Genomic DNA, 17,188 nt, shown 5'->3' on the forward strand with positions numbered 1-17,188 from the left:
TCAAAAGTTTATCTGTTCTGAATGAATGTATAAGGGTGGCATATTGGACACAATGGGGGTCTACTCACATTTACAATGTTATTTTATTTTGTAACGATTTAACATTTTCATAAAGTATATGAATTGAAACCAAGCGATGAAACTAGAATTTTTGCAAATGGATAAACTGAAAATAAATAACCAAAGCAAGTATTAATGAGATAAAATTAATATAATCTGTTTCTGTTCATCTTACTTGCCTTCCTCGGGTTTGATTGTATCCGCTATTGCATTCTGTATGTGAGGAGTTTTACATCACGTCATTTATTGAAAGAATGCTAGCCTAAAACCCATTAACAATTATTTTATTACCTGTGGTTTTATAATATTGTTTCACCGAAATTATTAAATCAAGTTTCCAAATCCTTAAAAAATTCTCAAAGCGATATAAAATGCGAAATAGTTTCATTAAATATGACAGAAAAGTATACAATCAAATCTTGAAAATTAAATTTTAGAAATTTTAATTACTATAGAAGTACTTATTAGCGAAGATTATTATTATACTAGATTAGAGAAGTACTTATTTTTTTTAATGTAATACTATGAAAAGAGACTCTTCAACTGAACAGACTACTGAGCATTTCAATAACGAATGAAAGATAAAAATATATTGCATTAGCGATTGTATAGTATATTTTGAATAATTTTATCAGATTAAAGAAAAAATGCTTGTAAATAAAATAGGTATCATTGAAAAACTTTTTTAAATTTTATAATATTGTAAAACTGGCTTTGGGCAATAAAGTACTCCGAAGTTAATGATAGAGAGCGTTTAAATTTTAATTAATTAAAATTTTAAAACTCCTTTCTTTATGAGACCTATTAACCGTGAAGTAACTACTTGCCAAATATAGGAGTAACGGTCTGCCTTGTAGTGCATTTTTAATTATTTTTGTATCACAAATCTAGCAATTTATTATAAACCTTATAAATTTTTTTGTGGTTTTTGAATAAATTTTTGTCAGATGCATAACATAGTTTTATTTTGGAACTATGGCGTTATTTTAAAAAATGTTAATCAAATTGAAAAATAAAACCCAAACTATCTATTAATTACAAAATTTTTAAGAAATAGTTCTTTCTATTAAAGAATAAAAGTTCAAAAACACAGAAGCGTATGATATGTAGTCCACTAAGGAATGGAAATGAAACGAAAATCAATACCGCAACATAACACAATATACACATGAAAATCAAACAAATACCAAATTATTGGGAACAACACGAAACGATGAAAGTTGAAGAGAAAAAAATTCCAAAATATTCCAGTTCATCAAAAGATTTTTGTAACAAAATATCCGTCAGAAGTAAAATATCTCAAACTGGATTTAAAACTTTTTTTACTTCTTCTTCATCATTTTCTACCGATATTGGTTTATTAAAAAAACGAAAATCTTTAATAAAAGAGCAAAAGCAAGCAAACAGTCGACCTCTCACAGAAATCCCTTCAAGACTATATATTAAATTATATCGAAATAAATTTGTAAGAAAAGGATCGTAGATAGTTAAATTATTATTAGCAATATTTATATGATCTTTTATATGCTTGGCAGATAAAAAATGCATCCAGATGCCATTAAATTTTAGACTAATGCATTTTACAAATTCCTTTGATATGAGAACATGGGATTGGAATTTCTGGATAAATGACCCTATATTGGAAAATTCCTTTTAGTCTGTTAGCTTATTCCAGCATGTAGTTGGATCTCAGTCAAACTGACAAGACTTAAAATCCAAAACTTTTACTTTGATATATGCATCGAATACAAATTTGAATTGAATTTCAGAATTTTTTAATGCTTAGATGGATGACATGAGAATTTTTATTCTGATTCCATTCTTACAAGATCCATCCACCGCAGAATTAATTTCTAATAATTCCGCTTAAGGATAATATTTTAATAATAAGGATATTTCATTTTACTTTCGATAATAGATTAGATATGAAGAAATTGATACTAATAGATTTCATGATGTTTAATTGTGTTATATTTAAACCTTTCTTTCTTTCTCTCATGGTTTTGTTTCATTTCTCATTATAATCCATTTGCATTTTTAAAAACATATGATTTTAAAATAAGGAAAATACAATGCAAACATTTTTAATAATACCATTTATACCTAAAGTAGGTAGTATTTAAAAATTATCTTAAACTATCTTAAAATTTTATTTTCAGAAATGTTGGTAAAATAAATTCGATAGTGTTTATTCCAACTTCAAGTTCAGAAAGAATATATAATGTTTATTTAATAGCTTCCTTTTTAAAAGCCATTTTTTTCTGAAGTATAGTGAATTTCAATATGTTCATTTCTATTTTTTTAATTGGATAAATGTTGCCATTTTTTTCAACAATAATGAAGAAAAAATAAATATATGAACATTAAGGATAATTTCCCCCCCATTTCATGCAAAATTGGAATGTTTTTATATTGTTATGCCCAACCCATCTAGGCAAATGTAAAGTCAGAAAGAAATCACTGTTACTTTATTCTTTCATGCTATAAAAAAATAGAAGAAAAAAAAAATATTTGTAAAATAATAAAGAAAAAGGGCATGAAAGCTATATTATATATTTAATATACACTATGAATAATTACATAGTATGTATATATTTTGCCAACAATAAAGTATATTCTTAATAAATATGACAGAAAATAAAAGTTATACATCCGATAAATAACAATATTAGAATTAATAGGCTTCAAATTAATAACTTGTATTAGAAAATAAGTATAGATTTAAAAGCATATATAAATTTATCATTAGTAGAATTTTCCTAAAAGGAATTTCAAGATATTTTGCTTCAGTCCTTATTAGCACAACAAATGGTACAGTATCTTCCAGATGTTTCTCGATATTTTAAATATCGCATAATATCCTAGAGGTATTTTCACAAAATTGTTGAGCATTTTGTGCCAATAGGAATGCGCTCATTTTTAAAATCAAGTAGCACTTAAGCTGGGTGTGCAGCTGGGTGCTTGCACCCTTTTGGAAGTGATTATGTCTGGGTGTTATTTTGGAAGTGATAAATCCTGGCCAATCCTCAGGTTTGCATGTTTTACAGCCATTTTACGATTGCAATTCATTTCCCCAAACCCCTTAAAGTACGGTAGTATAAAATGCAAATTATTATTGCAGTTTATTATTTATTTGTTTGTCCCACATGTTCTGTCATATTTTATGGAGATTAACATTTATTATCTAATTAATATTGTTTACAAAGACGAAAAAGTACTGCATTCCGTAAGAGCATTGGTGGTTACTAAGGTTGAATCCTAACGGCCATTATCGGCCCTGGTGCAACCCTTCCCATAGGAGGCATTTCCCGTTATCGGTAGGGATTGTCACCCCACACCATTTCTGAACCCACCAACCACCATTATTAAAGTTACTCATCACCATATTTGAGGTGTCCTGGGGGGCACAACTCTGAGTATATCAATTCATGTCATATTTCGCAATTTCAAAATTCATAGTTTGCAGTAGAAGGCATTAATTAAGAAAAAATGATTGCTACAAAATCACCGCGGCTCACTAACATAATATTAGCTACTTACCTTGCATTTTGGGCATTTCTGTGCATTCAGCTGTCCGTGAGTACGCCCACGAGCCCAAGTTTTCAGTAGACGATCCCCCTTCCGAAACTGCTTGCAAGATAATGATCCATGCCAAGGGGCATGACAGTTGAAGCACCATTCCAGATGGCAGGATGGGCAAATCACGCTGGAATCAGAAAGTAAAAAAGTTATTATACAGTTTTTAAATAAAGTAATACAATGCATACACTGCCTGTTCTACTTTAATGTATTCAGACAAATAATAAATATAAGCAATTTATTTGCTTTATACTAAATAAATGGCAGTTGTATCAAATTGTGGTAATTTCTATTCAACAAATTTTAAAACATATCCCAAATCAACAAGCTTAAACATACATTCAAACAGATCAATGAGAATTATAATGTACCACATACTCATTTTTAAAAATAATATTTGTATCAGTAATTTTAAATTACACACATCGGTTTCTTTTATGCAATCTATTTATGAATGTTTTATTATGCATTATTTTTAATTAAAAGAAATAAAAAACAGCATCGATACATTAAATAAAACATGTATTATTCGTTAGGTTTCAGTCCTTTTAAATTCAACGAGAAAACATACATTTGTAAATTAAAATGCTTTACTACGATAGAACCACTTGTGTAATAATCGATGATAGTTAAAAACAGAAAAATCAAACATTATATTGCTGATTGAAAAATCAACACGGCACGTTGCGCATTTAGGATACCTTTCTCCAAACAAAAGGTGTTGATGGATGATATGGGTGTGGCCGATTCGAAATGGAATAATTTCGACATTAAACTCTCGTATTGGGAGAACAAGTCACAAAGTAATGCCAGATCCTGAGCAATTGAAGATGGCTGAGAGTTTCAAGAGTTCTTTTACTAGCTGTACAGATTAAAATTTTATGTCCAAGAAAATTAATATCTCTATTTCTGATAAGAAAATTCCCAATAAGTTGAGCCATTAAAACGGAGTACCAAACGTGCAATTTATAACTTCAAGTATCTTCAGCAACGACCAACTTTGCACAAAATTATTTTTTTAAACCAAATAATATTTATGGAATCTGAAAAAATACTACTTTTAAAGCAATTTTTGTAGATTAGATTTACCTGACATTTAAAAAATATTTTTTAAACTAGCAGCACTTCATAATAATACCAGTAAAAATTTATTGATGAAAATTTTCACAACAACGATAATTTAAAATATACAAACTGAAAATTCGTTTTCCAGTATTATAAAACTTTTTAATTGGCGGCACGTCTAAGTAACAATAAAATTCGAATGTACCGTGTTCTCAATTTCAAAATATAAAAATGCGACTTAAATAACTTTTCAACATTATATTTCTTTCAATTTTAAAACCTTATACTACACACTGAAAGCAGCAAAATTTCTTCAAAATAAAATAACACTGTTTCAGTTTTTTTTTATGTAACATTTTTAATTCAATAGCTTTCAGAAACATAAATTTAAAAAATCTATAAATCGAATGAAGCTCTGTAAAAGTTCTTTCGAAACACATTTTTTGTTTATCACTGTTGGTGAATGAAATTTACTTCAGAAAATGACTTAGATTCAAAGCACACAATTTTCTTAATGAGTTATAGTTTATTTTTTTAGATACCAAAAAAATATACTTCAGATCTGTAAATATATCAATTGATCACGAATTATTGTTTTGAAAAAGATAAAGTGATCATCTTTATAAATCTAGCGGGTCACATTCTTCTTTTTTTATATAAATTCTTATCACTTTTTTGAAGAAAATAATTCATATTCTTTAATTCACTAAATGTTTTCTCGATTACTTATCAAGGACTTTTTCCTTGCATTTGAAGAAAACATCGTAATTAGGAAGATATATATATTTTTTATAGAAGAACACTCGTTGGAAATGCAGCACAACAAATTCTTATAAAGTGCTTAGAGAACTTGGCTTCGTTTCGGGTGTGGCTTGAAGAAGAAATCGGTAATAAAATTACCTAGAGTCTAAAAATCTCATTATTCTGAAGTAAACAGGAAAAACTAAAATATTTGGGTGGAAGAAATCTTTTTGAAAGTAAGTCAGTATCATTTCTATATATATATATATATATATATATATATATATATATATATATATATGCATGCGTGTATGTATGAATTTTCAATTTTACAATGTTCTTAAAATTAATTATCTTTTGATCGAATGCAAACTTCACTTTAAGTGTTGATTTGCACGTTTTTTTATTTCTCACTGTCAGAGTGCACAAGCGCCGAAACCATAATGCTATCTCTATTAAATCTCCCTCTAACACTATATTGGCCACGGTGGCCTGGTGGTAAGGTTTCGGATTTGAGACCCGACTTCACCAAAGAACCACCGTGTAAGCAGGTCTGGTGCATGTTAAATCCGTCGGGGCCAAAGGTCCTCCCGCTGGGAGTGAAAGTTTAGAGAGGGGGATGCCAGCTCAGGTGTCGTCCTCGTTATTTGACTGCGGTTGAAAATGACAAGGTTCGTACAAAAATAGCCCTAGTGTTTCTTTGAAACGGGACGTTAATACAACTAAACTAAACTCAAACACTATATAGGTTCTGAATGCTTTCCTATGGTCTTTATTTTTTTTTCCAGCATTCTGTCTCCTTATTCAGACTGAGACACTATCTTGTTATGGATTTAACAAAAAGTTTTAAACAAATCTTTAACATTTTTCGTTTGGTTTGGTTATATTAACGTCCCGTTTGAAGCAACACTAGGGTTATTTTGGGACGGACCTCGTAATTTTGAACCACGGTCAGATGACGAGGACGACACCTGACCTGGCACCCCCCTCTCCACACCACACCAACGGGAGGACATTTGGTCATGACGGATTTAACGTGCAACAGACCCCCTTACACGACGGTTCTTCGGTGGAATCGGGTCACGAACCTGAAACCCTCCGGTTCCGAAGCCGAGACCTTACCACCAGGCCACCGCGGCCCTTTTAACGTGCAACAGACCCCCTTACACGACGGTTCTTCGGTGGAATCGGGTCACGAACCTGAAACCCTCCGGTTCCGAAGCCGAGACCTTACCACCAGGCCACTGCGGCCCTTAACATTTTTCGTAAACATCATGAAAGAATAAAGCAAAGTCTGATAAAATACACCGTCTGCTTTCTTTCATGAAAAAAAAATGTATAATATGCAGAATGTGCCGCATTTGAGAAGGAAGACGGATGTTTTTGAAAACTGGAAAATCATCGCAAACTTTAGTAATTATAGTTGCGTAACAAAATCTGCTTTCGACTTAAACAGATCCTAAAATATATTTTTTTTATGTTGATCATTTTAAGGATTTAAATACATGGGTTTCGTATATTCTAGGAAAAATTGAAAGAATACCCTGTTTCACTACGTTTTGTTCGAATAAGCAATCAAAGTTTACTTTGACGGAAGGGGAAAACTTGGGATAATCATAATGGATGCTAAATGAAGTGATTAAAGCAATAAAATTTTAGCCATACAGTTATTTCGAATTAAAGTTCCTGTTTATTGGCCTGTGATCAGATTACTAAGATGCAATTTTCTTTACTCCCTCAAAAATAGGAAGCGTGCAGCAGACTGTCAGGAATCTTTAAGATATATTTTATAGTGTTATAAACAAGATCTCTATACAAAAAAAAAAAAAAAAAAAAAAAAAATGGCTTAAAATTATTCCAAAATGGAGGTTAAAGTTACTGGGTAATTGGTAGTCTTTACGTAGAGTTGCAATATTTCCTCTGATCATGTAATTGAACGAAATATAAATCTTTATGCATAATTTTAATGGTCCCTTAAAATCTCAAGATGATGGATTCAGTCTCGAAATAAGAAAATTCAAAATTTCATAATTCAGCAAGTTTAGTCGTAGAAAAGTTGAACTTTTTTTTTTTTAAATATTTGCATAGAAAAAATATTTTGTTGAATTTGATTAAAAGTACTTTGGAGTATATAAGAATTTAGATTTCGTAGTTTATTCAGCGATACATTTATTGATTCAAACAATAAAAAATATTTTACCATTTAAAATACTTTTTCAATAGGAAATAATATATGCCATTTCACACTGTTTAGAAATTAGTCTATGATTAGAATGGATATTATGTGTATAAGAAAACCTACGAATATTTTCCTATTTAAATTAGCGAAGAAATTTAAAGGCCCACCAAAAAAATTAAATTTTCAAAATTTTACATTCTTTAAATATCTAAAATGAACTATTTTCCTTTTAGAAAACTTAAATATGGAATTAAGTATTGACAATTAAATAAAATTTTTAATTTACTTTAGGAAAATATAAAATTGAATAAATAATTTTTAGAGTCTAAAATTAGGATTCTAAGAAATGACAATAATGAATAAATAATTTTATTTTCTTGTAATTTTATATAATTGTCAAGAATTGCAACATATGACAATATATTCGCTTTAAAAATAGACAATATGATGAATCAAACAACAATTAATTAGAAATTCGTATTATTGTTTTTTTTTATGTAACAACTAAAAGTTTTTGAAGAATTGTTTTCTTTTTTATAGGATTTCCAATACATTCCAATTTTTGAAATATAATGCCAGAAATAAGCATACATGTTGTTTGTAAGTTCGATCATAACTTGCAAAGATTAGTAAGCCATGGGAAAAGACGCGGAAAGAGTCATGAAAATGTTGATTCTGAAGCAATTCTGATTAATTGGAAAGCAATTGAATCTGTGAGGGCTAAAGGGGCAAAGGTACTTTCAATGAGAAAAATCTTGTAAAATACGTAACTTTAACTTTGCAGTATTAATTGAAACACCAGGGAATTACCTTTTGAAAAAGAAGAGCTCTGTTTAGAAGAGTATATAAGCAAAGTAGTTAAGATGAACTATGGATGGATGAAGACTTGAGGAGTTTTTCTAATAAATTCAAAGTGGCCAATTATAAAATTCGGCCTGCCAAAAGAAACAAAAAAAGAAAAAAAAACCAAGCTGTAGGAGAATAATTGAAGTTATTTATGACAGAGTACGTTGCTAAAATTATCCATTATAAAGGTAGAAAAATGTCTAAACAAACATGATTCAACGTTAAAACAATTTTTGAAGTAAGTGCCGTACTATAAGTACTGATAGCCATATGATCCAAGGCACAATCCAAGACACAAAAGATAGGATTGGTTTAAGATGCTCATATTCCTTCTCACATATGCTTTGTGACCCTAGGCTAGGGCTTATTTTTCAGCCATGTTTAGTCAGAAGTTCTTTTACGAACGAAGCAAACTTTTAAGCTCCTCATTTAAATGATTTTCATTCCAAATTTGTATTGTTTGGTTTTCCCAATTAATTAGTCTTCGAACTTTGGAATCTACTCCAAAGGCAAGAAAAAACTTTTTTCTTTTCTTGAACAGCTTTAAGATGGATTGATACAGAGAACAATGATGCACTTCTTCTAAGTGCATCAATATATACCATCCACATAGATTCATTATGATTTTTCCTCTTTACTAGGTTATAATATATATATATATATATATATATATATATATATATATATATATATATATATATATATATATTGTTATAAGCAGAAGGCAGGTTTGAAGACAGTGAAAAGACTTTTGATTTCGTGACGTCGTTTTATTTCATTTTGAAGAAGCAGGCATATGTACAAGCGATGAGCACACAGAACGACACAGAAAGGAATGAGGAAAAAGCTCTTGGACATTTTATCCTTGGTCTTATATAACCTGAGAAATTGTTAAGGAAAATATTTCTTCATAGAGCTAATATATAATGAGATTTCGATAGGAATTTTCGTTACACGCGCAGACAAGGTAGGGAGAACACAGGGAGGTTTTAAAAAAGAATTTGTCTCGTCAGCGGTATTTTGTCCCTTCACGCGGAGTGTGGGAAAGTTAGGCTTTTAGCCGATTCAGCAATTTTACAAAGCTTTCTTGAATTAATTTCGTAGATACAGTGGAATTGGATCAAAAAATAAGAGAATATTTTAGAATGAAGTTACTATGGGCTAAATTAAGATAAAATCTTGGAAATTAATTAAATTGAACTTAAGAGTTTAAAATATCATTACACACACACACACACACACACACACACATATATATATATGCTCAGAAGAGCATATTCCATATTTTTTTGTTAGAAAACAAACAAGAAATTTCGATGGAAGAATTTTGATATGCTGCATATATAGCTGTTGTGTTATAACATTTACTTTAACTGTTGAGAACCCCACATAAGGAGGAAAAACAGATGTAGCACGTTCTACATGTGGTAACGAGATTCTACGAACATTTCACACAGATCCGGCAAAGTAGTGTTGGACACTTCATCTCTTTAAAACATCATTTCAACAAAAAATTTACATCATACCAGCATTTCTGAATTTCTTTTGCCACAGTTCTGAGTTCAGAGAAGAAGAAAAGAAGAAAGAAGCGGGGAAAATCGATTTGTACCGAGATCCTGGGAAAACAAAGGATGGAAGAGGAACGGGGAAAAAAATACTGAAAAGAAGAAAGAAAAGCAGCTGGGGGCTAAAAACATAAAGTAAATTAGAAATGTGCTATAATGGTCAGAACCGCCTCTTAAACAAATCAATAAAAACAATAAGAAAAAGAGATATCTTGCAACTAGACACAAATCCAATGAGTTCGAGTGAATTCAAGACTATTTGTCACCTGGTTCCACCAAATTTTAATCCTTCCAATGACGACGATTCTTTTAATGAGATTTTGCTATCTCTTGAGTTAATGCCGATGACCACAGATAATAACTTTCTTTTAGTAAAATCCATAACAAAATAAAAGAAAGAAGAAGAAGAGCGTTAAATATTTTGTCTGAAAATCATTTCCATTTACGATGAAGGAGATAATTTCCTTTCTTATTTCAAAAAAGTCATTTGGCTTATTTGCATTTCCAAAAGTGAGCGACAAGATATCAGTTCATATTTCGGACATTTTGCTGAGGTTTTCAATCCAACAGTAATCAAAAGAACCAGCGGAATGGCCCTCTTTTCAGTTTTAAAGTTGTATTTTAGTTCTACAAAGTTGTGTATTGTTGTTTTATCTTTTCAACAACAATTTGGCAGAATAATTCTGACTATTTCTTTCACGTTGCTATGACTGTTTTCTAGTTTATTGTGCGATTATTATGTTCCTAAAGCTTTATACTGAAAAAAATATAAATTCTAGAAGTTTAGTCGTGTGTTCAGTCATGTATGGGTTTCGGGAGTTTTATTTATTATAGCCGCCTTTGGCGACCAGCCGGTTCGCCAATCTTAATGCTCGTTAAAATTTTAATGATTAAATATTTTATGTAATTCCTACTTTAATAGCTTCTTCATTAAATATTTTAAAACTTCAAATTTTGATAGTCATATAATTCACTCATAATATTATAAAGGCCTTCAGTCATAACTTAATATGTATCTCTAATTTTCTGTGAGCTCCTGTAAAATCTATGCTTTAAATTAAAGTGGAAATGATTAATCTGCAATTAATATAAAAATATTTTTTACTGAAACAAAGCATTTTTTTTTTATAATACGTTTACTGAAAACAGAGTCAATGAGCATTTAAACCTTATGGGCACTAAAGAATATCTTTCTTGATTTATGTAATATCTCAAGAATTTCTCAACAAAATTTTCTCAGATTCATCATGAGCAGATCGATTAATTAATAATGTTTAATTTTAAATGCATCAAACTCTAAGAAAATAAACAGAATCGTTTAAAAAATCGGTCGAAAACAGGTTTAAAAAAAGCTACTTAAAAAAAACGATGTACTTAAAACTATAAGCATATACAAAAAATATACAACTAAAATAAATGCAATTTAATTACAAAAGCATACAACTAACGTAAAAATAATTTAAATCAATTCCACATCCGTTGGAAATAGGTGTCAACAATCAGAACACAATGCGCATGCGTGAATTTTCAACGCCAGTTATTGTAATGCAAATGTGTAAATTTTTCTACGCCGGTTGGGGTAACGCTATGTAGATTAGAAATTTTTAATGTCCTTTATTCTGTTTTATTTTAATTCAAAAGTACTTCAGAATGAATCTGAAAGATCGATTAATTAACAATATTTAATTTTAAATGCATCAAACATTAAGAAAATAAGCAGAATCGTTTGAAATAATCGGTCGAAAAAGGTTAAGCCTAACCTCATTAGCGTGGGAAAAAACCTGAAGCCTTGCTCATTTGACGGTGGGGAAATGAAGATTTTTGGGGGGGGGTAGTTTTTAATTAATTATTCAAATTCTAATTAAAAATTCAAAAAAGGGACCCCAGGTGCGCATTCCCGACTTCCAAATTATACATATACCAAATTTGGTAGCTGTAGTTCAAACGGTCTGGCCTGTAGAGTGCCAACACACACTCACACATTGAGCTTTATTATTAATATAGATTTATATAATATTTTTAAAGATTTATTCTTTCATCTTTCTAGTCTCGATTAAAATCATGGATTTTTATTAGAGTAAAAATTTGCTCTTTTGCTTAAAATTAAATTTATGATGTGGAATATAAAAATTATTGACAACGTAAATTTTGTTTTCATTCCACGCTTATTTTTCATGAACATTTTGGATAATAACGTGAAAGAATCAATGTGGTTCAAGAGAGAAAAAATATCCCTTTAATACTGGGCAAATTGAGACAAATTAATTCTTTAGGGGAGATGTGATAAGTATTTTATTATATAGGATTTTAATCCAATTGGATGGCGACACGCTGAATAAGCTTGAAGTCATAACGCTTTAACTTTTTCGTCCCCAGCACTCACTCACTAAACATACGTTGAAAAGCGGAGACGATGTTCGTTGAACGTGGTGATTGAGGATTTAAATTTTATTATAAAAAACAAACGGTCAATTCTTTTTGTTCATGTTAATTTTTGTTCTCGTCCTAAATATTATGTATGCTTCTTAATTTTTAATTAAAATAATCAAATGATTAAAATTTTTGTTCATTAGTGATTTTGAGTAGTTTCATACTAAAACCCACATTTATGTACAAAATTCCCTGAAATCTTATACTAGCTTAAGAAATGTATAAACATAATGCATTAATTTTGATTAATAACGTTGATACAATCACTTTTTCGCTTTCCGAAAACATTGTATCAATGTACCCATATTCCCTATAGCTAAAATAAAAATAAAAATGGTAAGTTTTGGATCGTATAATAGAAAAAGTGATACGAAGTACACCAATTTCGCCAACATTAAAGGTCATTAATAAATAAAACTAAAAGCAAGATTACAGTTGTTCGTAATTCTAGAAGTACTTTTAAATTTAATGGAAACAGCTATGTTTCATATAAATAAATAATATAATTTTCTGAGGCTATGAAACTTAAAAAAAAAAAAAAATCAGCAGTTCTGATAACAATAATGAGGGTGCGATGGATGAACTGGTGGATCGACAATAACGATATGAACTTTCTTGTGAGGTTCCACATCCGAGATATCTGTAATAAGATTTTTTGCATGATTTTCTGCGCCCAAATTGCTTTTATGGCAATATGTATGTAATGATTTATCGCTGGCAAGCTAAGCATTGCATGCACATGATTATTTTATTGTTACCCACATCGGGTACGAAAATGGGAAGTGTAAGCAAAACATTTCCTGAATTGGTGTTGTAAATGATGATGATGGAATGCATCTTCTTGAAAGGGTCAAACATATGTAGCTCTAGTAATTGGATGTATTTTGCTGCTTGTGGACATTCAGATGACGGATTTGATTGTCCAAACCTTAACAGATTTTGTTCTTTCCACCTTTTTATTTTATTTATATAAAGGTAATATAAAAGGTATCGTTATTAAAAATCAAAAACTCCGTGTGAATTGAATTTGATACGGAAAGTTGGATCCCAAATATTTTAAAAATAAGAACCTCTATACTTAATTAACCCAAGACCTATAAATTTTGATTAAATATCCACTTTGCAATCAATTCCTGTGCGCCTTTATCCACATAAGTTATATATATACAGGGTATCCCCCCAAAGGAAAATTTTTTATTTCCTTAAAAATTGTATCTAGATATATACTTTCAGTTACAAAATTTCATTTAAAAAGGTGTGCAATTTTATGAACATATTTTGGTTTCTGTGGATATTAGTAAAAATTAAAAAAAAAAAAAAAAGATTAAATTTTTATACATCCCCCATAATGTAAAACTATCTGTTAGTAAAACGTTTCTCTAGCATTCACCTATGCACACAAAAAGTTTCACATTTCTATCTACAAAATTTGCAGAGATACGCTTATTTAAAAATTTAGATAGAATAATCATGAATTTAGACGAAAACATTTATTTTAGAAATGCAAATTTAATCAATTCAGAAAAACTGTCATATGCAGATCAATTCCTGTGGCTTCAAAAAAATTTGCTATTCACGTTTAATGTTGTTCACTTTGGTTGACAGATACAACTTCACCGTTAAAAAGAAGGGAAGAGAAACATTGAGAAATTGATCAGTTAAAATTCCTCAGAGAAATAGTGAAATTCCGAGCAAGGTAATAAAATTATTTGCAGTACGCTTTCTAAAATAATGACATATCTGAGTAACAAAGAATGTTTGAATATACTGAGAATGTATGCTGTATGCAATCGTAATGCCAGCCTAGTTGTAAAAAAATACAAACGCAATTTCTCGAATTTTCGGCATGTTTTTTAACAGAAAGAGTAAGTGATTAACGACTACAAACTACAGGATCCTTACTTTTCCGGAAAGAAAAGGGAGGAGGATGCGTTTTACATGTAATGTAGGATTTGACGTTTTACTTATTTTTGAAGTTATCTTAATTCTAATGTACGAATACTCAGTCTAGAACTCAAAATTCCAAAACTGACAGAGTAAAGAATATTCCAACTTAATAACTAACATCCCGACAGTATTCGTTGAATCCCTGGACGATTCCATGGATTCAGTCGGCGTTTAGAATTTTACAATTGAGCCCTAGTTTAGGTAAAACTAAATTTTTATTTCCTGAGAAATGCAATTTGGACAGACGAATGTTGATTTAATAGAAATAAAAAATTAATCCTCAGGACTCTCCCTTTTGGTATGGTTAAGATCCATTCTTCGTACAAGAGGTTCATCATTAGTGGCAATTTTCTATAAATGTGCAGTGTGACATTTTTACCTTTTTGTATAAAAGTTTGATGAATCATGACCGATATATTTATTTATGTTTGTTTGAACTAACGGATGAACTGGCTTCGGCCGTCGCTGTAGATTTCTATAGATCGTTGTCGATGAATTCAAAAATCATGTCTTTAAGTCAAAAAAGAAAAATTTGATCGCATATGTATACGTATTATTAAAAGAATACAGTTTTTTAAAGGTATTGAAGCTGTTTATTTTGAACACTGTTTTAAATACTTCAATTAATGCATTATCTGAAAATGTTCAAAAATCAATGAAAGTTAATAAATGTATTATTATTTTCTGATTAGGCCTTTTTAATTACCTTTCGTAACACGTGTATTATCTCTGAAAATTACAGCAAAAATCTCGCTCAAACACCGGTCAGAGATATGGAAAAAATGGTCTAAGTCAATAAATTTACTTCTTAATATCACCACAAATTTTACAGATAGAAGTATGAAACTTTGTATCATTATAGAGGAGTGGAAGAAAAGCATTTTACTCAGCGAGACTTTTTCGCTATGGGGGTCATGTAAAAATTTTGTTTTTCTTTTTATCTTCCTCTGCAGAGGCTAAATATTTTCATTCATTTGGGTAACTCATTCCATGGAACTTTGCAAGTGGGAGCATATGCTTAATTTCAATAGTTAATTGAAATAAATGGTTGTTCCCCTTTTTTGTGACACTGCATTGATATCTTTTTATCTCTTAACGCATTGACAAAATGTAAAACTTCTATAGAATTCCATATTTGAAAACACAGTATTTTTCGGCGATAAAACTTTCTAGTTTTCATGTATTCAGATTTCTTTTAACTAGGAAAAAACGGCAAAACTTCAATCGATTTTTAACGGAAGTAGAGACAAAAAAGAAATAAATTAAGGGCAGTCTCAAAAAAAAAAAAAAAAAAAAGCAATCACGCGTATAATTTCCTCAAACACTATTTGGTTTTATATCATAAAAGATGACAGACAGAAAGAATGAAGAAAAAGATGTCACTCTTTGTTTTAATTTAATAGGACACGTTGAGATAAGCGGATTTAAAGACAACTTCTCCTTTCATTCGCATACTTCATTTGAGTTTATGAATCTCGGAGTAGCTTCGCTTTTCGAGTTTGAAAAATTGTGCCGATGTCGAAAGTTTGTTAAATTGCTAATATAAAATTTGGTATGATTAAATTTTTCTGACAAGCTTTGAAAGCTGTGAATTCTAACTGCAAATTATTGAAAGACATAAATTAGATTCGGGAAAAAATGCGCAACATAGAGAATTTTTTTTTTTTTTTTGAAATTATATTTAACCAAAAAAATAAACTAAATTTTGACATATTATCGCGATAATTTCCATAAATAATATAAAAAATCTAAAAATAATTTGTGCGCTCTTTTAAAATTCAAAAACTTTTTTTTCTATGATGCAAATTTAGTTGTCGACAAGTTTTTATTTCTGATTTCAATACTTTTTTTAAAATTATCATATAAAATTGGTAACAAGACTTTTCGATGTTGTGCTGGAATTCAAACCACTTTCATTTATTCAATTATATCAAAGCGTGCTTTTTTAACTTTTTGAAAGCTTGGGAATGAAAATTTTGCTTAGTTTACATATTTCATGACAATATCGTAATTTCTTATTTCATCATTTTTGGGAAATGGAGGAATCGGTGAACAAATCCTTTAAGGCCGCGTTTCCCGACCTTTATTCCCTCCCATATGTTTTCCTCATTCTTAATTTTTGAGTATCCCTTACTGTCCTAACCCCCCACAGATACTTCCTCAAGTAAAGAAGAAAATTAAAGTATTAAGGATCATGTTAAGGATTTAGATTAGCTTAAGAGTCAAACGATTTGAATTTAATAATATTTGTTGGATGTTTGTTTTTTTATTTTGCCTTTTTGATCAATATAGTTTCCCTATCAAATAATAACAATATTGAAATAATTTTGAATTGATTTATAACAATTTCCATTTGAATAGTGGTAATCGATTATTCAAATGGAAGGCAATTTCAATATAATGTTTCTTATTTTATGAAGATTAATTTTATAAAATTAGATTCAAATAAAAATAGATGTGTCAACTTTATTGTGATATTTATTATTTATACAGACATAATACCGGTGGATTCTTTTCACGAGCTGTATGTTTGTGAAAGATATGAAATATTTCATTGCTTTAGCATATAGTTTTTGGTACTCTTCTTTCATTTCCATTCAGTTAGCTTTGGGATTTTCACTTTTCACACAAACTTCAAAAAATAAAGCCCTTTTCATTCGAATCCATTTTATCTTATGTTTTCTGACTTTACCAACATAACTTCTGTGTATCCCAAGATGAGAACTTCTACTCTAAGATATCAGAAAATATGTTAAGTATATATATTAAGCTGAAT

General features: G+C 29.8%; 1 protein-coding gene across 1 annotated transcript in view; it reads right to left on the bottom strand.

The window, feature by feature from the left end:
• LOC129960948 (E3 ubiquitin-protein ligase ARIH2-like) overlaps positions 1 to 17,188 on the bottom strand; it is a 93,448-nt gene that overhangs the window by 9,081 nt on the left and 67,179 nt on the right. The window contains exon 2 of the mRNA XM_056074710.1: positions 3,601 to 3,766. Coding sequence (XP_055930685.1) covers positions 3,601 to 3,766 — 166 coding nt within the window. The remainder of the gene's footprint in view (positions 1 to 3,600; positions 3,767 to 17,188) is intronic.

This window comes from Argiope bruennichi, chromosome X2 (genome assembly GCF_947563725.1).
Source record: "Argiope bruennichi chromosome X2, qqArgBrue1.1, whole genome shotgun sequence".
NCBI lineage: Eukaryota > Metazoa > Arthropoda > Arachnida > Araneae > Araneidae > Argiope > Argiope bruennichi.